The 9,408-nt window shown below is 46.9% G+C and overlaps 1 protein-coding gene across 4 annotated transcripts in view; it reads left to right on the forward strand.

Moving 5' to 3' along the window:
* The window catches only part of amph (amphiphysin), a 40,892-nt gene extending 32,399 nt beyond the window's left edge, over window positions 1–8,493 (forward strand). For 3 of the 4 annotated variants that reach the window (XM_034113871.1, XM_034113874.1, XM_034113872.1), the window contains 5 exons: window positions 5,746–5,790; window positions 6,257–6,292; window positions 6,838–7,026; window positions 7,174–7,275; window positions 7,397–8,493. In XM_034113871.1, coding sequence (XP_033969762.1) covers window positions 5,746–5,790; window positions 6,257–6,292; window positions 6,838–7,026; window positions 7,174–7,275; window positions 7,397–7,501 — 477 coding nt within the window. In that variant the 3' untranslated portion in view covers window positions 7,502–8,493. The remainder of the gene's footprint in view (window positions 1–5,745; window positions 5,791–6,256; window positions 6,293–6,837; window positions 7,027–7,173; window positions 7,276–7,396) is intronic. The other variant, XM_034113873.1, reaches the window with a different exon arrangement.
* The last annotated feature ends 915 nt before the right edge of the window (window positions 8,494–9,408 follow it).

The raw sequence follows: 9,408 nt of genomic DNA on the forward strand, positions 1-9,408 counted from the left end.
GGTCGCCTGCCTTCCAGGCAGCCTCGTGCCTCAGAGCCTTACCGGCGCCCCCCAAGGGGCTCCAGGGGCCGGGGGGCTAGGCCCTGAAGTCCCGGGGCCGGTCGTCGGCTGGTTTTCCCAGCAGCAGCTCAGCTACTGGGCTGCCTGTACTTCCGACCCTTGGGTGGTTTCCACCCTAACCCAGGGATACGAATTGCAGTTCCAACGCCGGCCCCTAGCCTTCGGCCCGGGTCAGAATGACAGTTGTCAGCGATCCGACGAAGGCCTTAGCTCTAGCCCAAGAGTTGTCCGTCCTCTTGGCCAAGGGCGCAATCGAGCCAGTGGACCCTCTGCTTCAGTCCGGGGGGTTCTACTTGGCGTACTTTCTTGTGAGCAAGAAAGTCGGCGGATTCCGTCCAGTTCTGGACCTCAGAGGAATCAACAGATTCCTGAAGGTACTGCCCTTCCATATGCTAACCACAGCAGACACCCTTCGTGTTGTTGCACAGGGGGAGTGGTTCGCAACCGTGGACTTGATGGACGCCTACTTCCACGTGCCAATTGCATCCCATCACCGGAAGTTCTTGAGGTTCGCCTTTCAGGGCCGACATTATCAGTTCCGGGTGCTTCCCTTTGGTCTCTCCCTTTCTCTAAGGGTGTTCACCAGGGTCGTTGCGGCAGTGCTCGCTCCCCTGCAGGCACAGGGCGTGAAGGTCCTGCCGTATCTAGACGACTGGCTGGTTTGCGCGCCGTCCCGGCCCCAAGTGGCCCAGGATACGGCGCGCCTCTTATCCCACGTAGCCCGGTTGGGCCTAACAGTAAACACCGGGAAGAGTTGCCTGGACCCTTCCCAACAGGTCACTTACCTGGGGATGGTCCTAGATTCGGTCGCCATGAGGGCCTACCTGACACCTCGTCGTGTGGACGACATTTCCCACCATCTTCCCATCTTCAGACTGGGCAAGAGGGTGCCTTACATCCAGTTCCTCCGGCTCTTAGGCAGACTGACGGCTGCCTCAGCCGTTGTGCACTTAGGCCTGCTGTCACTGCGCCCCATGCAGATGTGGCTGAACAGCCTTCACTTGGACGCCAAGTGGCACAGGCACAAGAGAGTCAGGGTGTCTCAGCGGTGCCTCCACTCTCTGTCCCGCTGGAGGGACAGGGCCTATCTTCTGATGGGTGTGCCCATGGACGCCATCCCATCCCGCCGGGAGACTGTCACCGTGGATGCGTGTCTCTCGGGGTGGGGTGCGGTGTGGCAGGGCAGGACTGTTCAGGGTCAGTGCCATATCAATGTGCTGGAGCTTTGGGCTGTGTTGCTCGCACTCATGCACTATTTACCCCAACTGGCGGGCAGGTATGTGCTCGTTCGTTCGGACAACATGTCCGCCGTTGCCCAAATCAACCACCAGGGGGGCACCAGGTCCTTGGGTGCTCCCCCGCCTCGCCAGTCTGCGGGCAGTCTTTCTGCCAGGAGACCTAAATCAGGTCGCAGATTTCCTCTCATGGCACAAGCCTCCACCGGGGGAGTGGAGGCTTCACCCAGAGGTGGTGGAGCCTTTCCGGCAGGGCCGAGGTGGACCTCTTTGCCTCGTCGAGGCACTGCCACCTCTGGTTCTCCTGGACAGAGCTGACCAGCCCGATGGGTCAGGACGCTCTGGCGCACGACTGGCCGAACATTCTCCTGTATGCCTTCCCGCCACTGCCTCTGATACTTCAGACACTTCAGAGGGTCCTTACTCAGGGGCACAGGCTCCTTCTGGTCTCCCCCCGCTGGCCGGGGAGAGTCTGGTTCCCACTGCTGCGCAGTCTCTGCTGCAGCCCACCATGGCGTCTCCCCGACAGGAAGGACCTTCTGTCACAGCTCAAGGGTCAGATTTGGCATCCCGACCCTCACCGCCTTCAGCTCTGGGCTTGGCCTCTGCGGGGCCCAACCCACTGTTGAGTGGTTTCACAGCATCTGTCAGGGAAACTATCCTGAATGCCAGAGCACCATCCACTCGAGCACAGTATGGGTGCAAATGGAAGCTCTTCTCCCACTGGTGTTTGAGTAAGGCTGAGAATCCGGGGCATTGCTCCGTGGCCACCATTTTAGAGTTCCTGCAGTCCCTTCTGGATAGTGGACGTTCTCACTCCACTTTGAAGGTGTATATGGCTGCTATCTCTGCCTGATATGTTGGAGTTGACGGCGCCACAGTGGGGCGCCACAGGTTGGTGTCCCTCTCTCTGAGAGGGGCTCTACGGCAGCGTCCCCCTAGCACCCCAAGGGCTCCGGCTAGTGCTGGATGCCCTATCATCTCCTCCCTTCAAGGCCCTGGCCCAGGTCTGGCTTAAGTAGCTGTCCCTGAAGGCAGCATTTCTGCTTGCCATAACCTCAGGGAAGCGAGTCGGAGAGCTTCATGCACTCTCCGTAAGCAATACATGTCTGTGGAACTCCGATGGCTCGGGTGTGGCCCTCTGGCCGAATGTGGCGTTCCTGCCCAAGGTGCTTCCACTAGCTCTCTCCAATCGGCCTATCCAGCTGGCACGCTTTAACATTCCACAGGAGAGCGGCACGGCTGAGTTGCCGTGCCCTGTGCATGCCCTAAGGGCATATATTGATGCTACGGCCTGTATACGGCAGTCAGAGTAGCTCTTCATTTGCCATGGCGGCACTAGGAAGGGTCATGCTCTCTCTAAGCAGCGGCTGTCCCACTGGGTGGTTGATACCATCACACATGCCTATGGGGCCAGTGGCCGCCCCCCGCCATCAGGGGTGAGATGCCACTCAAGAAGCATCTCAACATCGTGGGCTGCCCTAAGAGGGGTGCCCCTGGAGACTCTGCTCCGCGGCGTCGTGAGCGTCTTCTGGCACCACGTTCTACCGGGTCAATGTTGCCACTCCTCACCCTCTGGGTGTGGTCCTGTTGCCAAGCTCCGCTGCTTCCAGCTAGGTGAGTAAGTGCTTGGATTCTTCATGACATGGTTGGTATAAGTCATCCAGTGCTAAAGCACCACCTCTGGCGGTCAGTAGGGATGAAATAGAACGATAGTTACGGCTGTAACTACGGTTCTATGACCGCCAGAGTATCCTGCCGGATGACCGCCAGAGTATCCTGTCACTCAGAATTATTGTGTGCTCGCGAGAAGATTCTGGGAACAGATCCTCTGACGACACCGGCTGCTATAGCCGGTGTCACATGGGTCACAGGGGACTTTGTTGTTATTGGTACTCGAGCTGCGCATGCGCGCGATGGACATATCCAGTGCTAAAGCACTGCCTCTGTCGGTCATCCGGGACTCATAGAACCGTAGTTACAGCCGTAACTATCGATCCTCAATGAAAACCACACTCAATCATGGAGCGCTGACGATACACAGTTCTACCTATCTTTCAAGATCGATGAACAATATCAATTAACAAAATTACAAGAATGCCTGTCAGATATAAAAGTATGGATGACCTGCAACTACTTATTATTAAACACTGACAAAACCGAAGTGATCGTTCTAATCTCTGTAGTTTCGACGTATCGAAAGCAGCACTCAGGTCTAATGGGGCATTTCCACCATGGCGTTTAAGCGTGCCGTGTCGTGCCGGGCCCGTTTTTGGTTGCGTTTCCACTAGGCCTAGTGCCGGCCCGGGGCTACTTTTTCACAGTTTTTCTGGCCTCATAAAATCGTGGTTCTAGGGCCAGAGACAACGAGGCTGAGTGGGGCTGAGTATGCTAAACTAGAGAGAGAATCGCTGGCAAGGGGGCTACAACTACAACAAGATGGACATATTTGACCGTGATTTAATTGTAATACACGTTTCAAAATGATGCCGAAGTAACAACATACTGATACCGGTTAGTAAAAACCATGAATTAATGCTTTGACAAGTCTGCAGACAGACGGCAGGCGAAAAACCTTTTAAAATGCGTGTTTTCTAGATGGAGATCGGCTAAGCTAACGCAGTATATGCTCCGACCGTCCACACTCACAACAACGGCCTATACAGACATAAATAAACCAGCGACTGTATTCGCCATGACACAGACAGTCTGTGGTTTGTACTTGTTTAACTTTTGTCTAGTTTCTGAACATATATGAGGAGCTGTGAGCTTGAGTGCTAACAGCTAACGGCTGATGTTGTTTTTCTGGGGTTCTCATTGAAGATGACGTCACGGCTCCGCCTACACTGCGTTACTATAGTTACTACCCCAGTTCCTAAACTGTAATGGAAGCGCAGCATTAAAGTGAGCTGGGCCTAACAAGGCCTAACAAAACCGTACTAAGTCGAGTGAGGCCTGCGGTGGAAATGCGCCATAACTGTACCAAGATAGAAAGAAGTCGATTTTCAGATGCCATGAGAAGGTCATTTGTGACTTTCACTAGTGCTGTCTCTGAAATGTGATGAACTCTAAATCCTGATGACATTTCTCAAGTAATGGATTGTTATTGTATTCACACAGCTGCTGAGCGACTGTTTTCTCAAATGTTTCGGTGAGGAAGGGAAGGTTAGATATTGGTCTATAGTGGCCCATTACCTTAGGATCAAGGTTTGATTTCTTAAGGAGAGGTTTAATTACATCTTCCTTACATGACTGTGTTACATAGCGTGACAATAATGACATATTTATTACGAATGTGTTAATTAGGGGTAACATTTCTTCAAACAGCTTAGATGCAATAGGGTCTAAGGCGCCGTTTACACAAGGAGAAAACTGCTTGTATCTGCATAGTTTCGCGTGCGTATAGCCCTATTATTTACACGAGGCCGATAGAAACTGACCCCACAAACAATAACGGGTCCCAAGGTGGATAGATTTGCAAACGAAACGCTCTGGGGGGTCAACCGAGTCCGTGTAATCACCTCTATACGAATATTTCCTGAAAAAATTGCGATAGCCCCACCTCTCTGCTGTAGCAACTATCAAAAATAGCTGTGTTAATTAAACGCACAAGGGGTTCTTGAATGAAATAATATTATAAAAGGCAAACCAGAATTGTTAACGCCCAATATACTCCTTAAACAAAATAAACAGAGTCAGATTTCATGCATTGATCCATTATATTGACAAAGGTGCGATCTCACCCGGTGTTTGTAGAGAATATCTCTCTTTCTGAGCCGTCTTCTCCACAGAGACGTGCTTCTGGTCGATGCAATATCCACAGATTCGGTTTCTTTCAGTTTCAGTTTCAGTTTCGGGGCTTAAACAGAAGGGTAGCCATGGCAACATTGCAGGGGGCTGCTCAGGTTGCTCTTCTTCGCGGCTTTTGGTGTATTTTGGCGGAAGTTACAGCGCCACTTACAGTCCCAGCATATGTACTACAGCGTTTCCAGCGGCCTCGTTTGAACAGACACGTTAAATGAAACAAATGCATGTGAACGGAAGACTTTTTTGAATACGCATACTGTGCATAAACGCAAACGGTCCCGTGTGAGCGGGGCCTGAGATCCAGGTTGACAGTTTAGAAGAATACACAATTGAAGTTAGTTGGTTAAGGTCTATTGGAGAGAATCAGTCTAGGTATATGTCTGGTGTAACAGCCGGTATTAAGGTTCCAGTGGGTGGACATGACTGGCTTCATTTATGCTGACATATTCTTCCTGTATCAGCCAGGTTTCAGTGAGACAACATCAATCTGTTTTCTGTTATTAAATCACTGACTAGTGCAACCTTAGATGACAAAGGTCAAGGGTTATCTGGGTCCCATTGAAATGCACATTTAGCTAAATATCTCTATAGTTGTTGTTTTTTTTAAAATGTAATATTAATTAATTTAATTGATCATTTAAAGTCCACTGCCGGATCTCCAAGCTCTGAGAAGGCAGCCCTTGAAGAGGTAGGTACTGCTCTTCATTTGTTCATATTTTTTATTATTAGTAATTTATCAACACTTGACATGTTTAAATAACATTTCTGGTGGTTGATTTAAAAAATAGAAAAATGTAAATTCTGCTGATATTTAACCTTTGTGATGTATTCTGTTAGGATAAGAGCTTCAAGTCTTTTTCAGCCACAACAACTTCACACTATATAAATCTGGTTATTAAAAGGGTATCAATTATCATTGGATGGAATGGAGTAATTTTTTAACATGAAGTTAGGGGTAAACTCTTTATAAAGCATCAATATTTGTTTTTTAGATTCATGTCTTGTGTTTTTTCCTGAACAATATTCACAAAATGTTCCTTAAATACAGGCACACTGATGTTTCAAGTGTAAGATGTATGAATGTAATTTGCTTTAAACATGTGTACCAGGCTCGGTACACTCGGTGTGTGATCAGATGATTTGTCTCCACACAGATCGCTCCTGCTGAGGAAGTCAAAACCCCCACCTCGGTAACTCACACTTTACTTCCTTTGAGACATTGATCACACCGTAAACACTTCTTCAGTCTACAGTAAGACCGCGATCAAATCCTGCTCATTTTTAAAGAATCCTCCTCTGGATTCATCATTCAATCTGCTCTTTCTGTCAAAGGGCCTTTGGTGGTCCAGCCTTTAACCCGAAACACTAAACACAAATTGTCTTTTCACAATAAATGTAAACTAGAGGTTATAGTAGTCTTACTGCTCCATAGTTTCTCTTGGAATAAAACCACATTGTACATTTTACATTTATATAATCTGTTCAATATTTAATATTAATATTCCGTCTGTCATATATTTATGTATATATATATTTGTACATATAATACCTTGTTAAATTCAACATGTATATTTTCTACTTTCTTGTTTATTTCTAGTCTTTTAATCTTTATTGTATTTTTATGCTGCGTTAACACAAACATTTCCCAAATTGGGATCAATAAAGTACCATCTTATCCTATCTTATCGTTTTATTATTATAAATTAATTAAAGTCATGATGTTTGTGTTCTTCAGGAAAAAATGCCGATCCCCTCTGTGGTGATCGAGCCCGCCTCGAGTAACGAAGGGGATGATGACCGTGATGCAGACATAATTTCTCCCACCGCCATCGGGGACAGCGACATGACGGCAGAGACCCAGACCATTAAACACATGAGTCCGTCCGGCGGCGTGTCGGGGCTCCCGGATGACTTCCTCTATAAGGTGGGTCTTCCTCCAGATACTATCAGCTGACAACAGACGCTCATTCAAAAATCCACACCTGATGTACTGTGTGATTATTTAGCATAAGAGGTCTACAAACTCAGTCTGTAGTCCGCAAGAGGTGGTGACGGTGTTTTCTGCCTGCAGGTGGAGACCATGCACGACTTTGAAGCTGCAAATTCAGACGAGCTGGAGCTGAAGAGAGGTGATGTGGCGCTGGTGGTTCCCACCGCTTCAGTAGAGGATCAGGTGAGAAACTCTGCGAATAAGTGGTCACCAGCATCCGGACAGGGAGCATCCCAACAGTTATTCAGAGCGGTACTGATTTGGTAGTGATCCGGTACCGACTGTCCTTTTGTTGTTGTTACAGGATGCCGGCTGGCTCACTGGGATCAGAGAAAGTGACTGGTTAACACTTGGTGCCAGTGCTCACAAAGGACTTTTCCCAGAAAACTTTATTCAGCGCTTGGAGTAAGAAGTATTTCAGCCGGGTAAAATATGAGGTTTGAGACACCGGTGGCCAAGCCGTCCAGTCAGCATGTAGCCAACCCCGAAACCCCCGATAACCTGCTGCAGACGTCTGCTGGACCACACAAGGCTTTCTCTGGTTCATGAAGCTCTACTCAAACTTAAATCCTTGTTAATAAAAGTAGCATTATTCCCAGCAAAGTGAAATTAATAAGCATGATATCAGAGTATGATCAACCCTTCTCTGAGACTGAAATGATTTTTTTGTTGAATGAAATAAGTTGTTTTAATTTATTGGGAATGATGCAATTCGTAAATGTTCATGCCAACAGAAGGAAAGTAGTTTGAACTAAATACACTAACCTGCCCCTTCTTGACAACGAGTGTGTTGTACTGGTTCTGTTGCTGTGTACAGGGTTCTGTAGTGCTGTGTGATCTATTGAACTGTTCTGTAACATGAAACTCTTTAGCGTGTTGTTTCTCTTCAACACGTCATCACTGTTATCACTGTGTGTGTGTTTCTGTAAAACATGGCCAAGCTTTCATTTGGCATATGTTGTGATGAGTTTAGCCAGAGTGTTGTGTTTTGTCCAAAAGAGTGTGACATTTATTATCTGAGCATTGGCAAACAACCAGTGCAAATCCAGCATTAAAATCTAATATTTTATTACAGTTAGTATTGTAAGATAGAAATATTATAGAAAATAGAGAGACCATAGAATTGGAGAGTTCATGTAAATCCAAATGTAGAGCTATAAGTCATATGTATATCGAAAATTATAGAATAGTAAGAAAGAAATCCAACAGAAGCTTTTTATTGGTCTACGATCACAGGGAATCTATTAACAAATGTATTATGCAATCTATGTTGTTGGTATATTCCAACGGTTCTGTAGATCAACAAATATGATGTCACTTCCTTTTTAAACTTAAATGTCTACCATTTTGTGATGTACATACAGTAAATATTTATGTCAAGATCAATAAATAAAAGTTCATAAGGTCCACTTTGTGAAATTCGTTTTGGGGTTAGGGTTAGGTTAGGGAAAAGGGCAGTGGTCCGGAGGAGCGCTGCGTAGGGCACTGGCTCTCGGGGATAATATTGTGGTTAAAAGAACCCTTTCTAAAAACTCCAAGGGAAATACATACAATATTTCTAAAAGCCCTGTTAAAAATAATAAAAAATCAATTAAAAAAGCAAGAGGAGACCAGATCACAGAGGAGGCAGAGCAGCGGGACCTAGAGATGTCCTAACCTTCCGGGGACCCTTAAAGGATGTGACTGACGAGGACCCGTCCTAAGGGAATCCTTCAAAAGGCCTGGCAATGGTGCAAAAACATTCATGAGACAATATCTTGAAAAAGCATGCAGGTAAACAATACAATGAATAGAGCAGTGTTTAAGGTAAAAATGTGTTTTGTAAAGAATTCACGCAACAAAACAGATTAATGGGTTGGGTCTCGATGTAATATAGATGCATATAATCTAACCCTAACCCTAACCCAATGGGATAAGAATCCCGTATTTCTTTAGCTGTTAATAGATGTGGATAAGAATTCCATATTTACTTTCAATGAGGTTGATGCGTATAATCTAGGACCAAGGTCCAGGCACCAAAGCCAGAGCGGCAAGGCACAGGGCAATCCAATAAAGTTAGGTATCGATGCTATATAGATGCATATAATCTATGATTTAGGCCTAGGCACAAAAGTGGTTAGGTTTAGGGCAATCCAATAAGGTTGGGCTTTTACAGGGTTTTTATAGGGTCTTTGTAGGGCTATTTAGATTTTTATAGAGTTTTTAACGTTTTTTTAAACACCCCCAGTTACCGAGAGCCAGCGCACCACGCCTCCGGAGCCCTACGCTCTTCCCTAACCTAACCCAAGGGGATAAGAATCCCGTATTTCTTTAGCG

The sequence above is a fragment of the Trematomus bernacchii genome, unplaced genomic scaffold (genome assembly GCF_902827165.1).
Source record: "Trematomus bernacchii unplaced genomic scaffold, fTreBer1.1, whole genome shotgun sequence".
NCBI classification, from domain to species: Eukaryota; Metazoa; Chordata; class Actinopteri; order Perciformes; family Nototheniidae; genus Trematomus; species Trematomus bernacchii.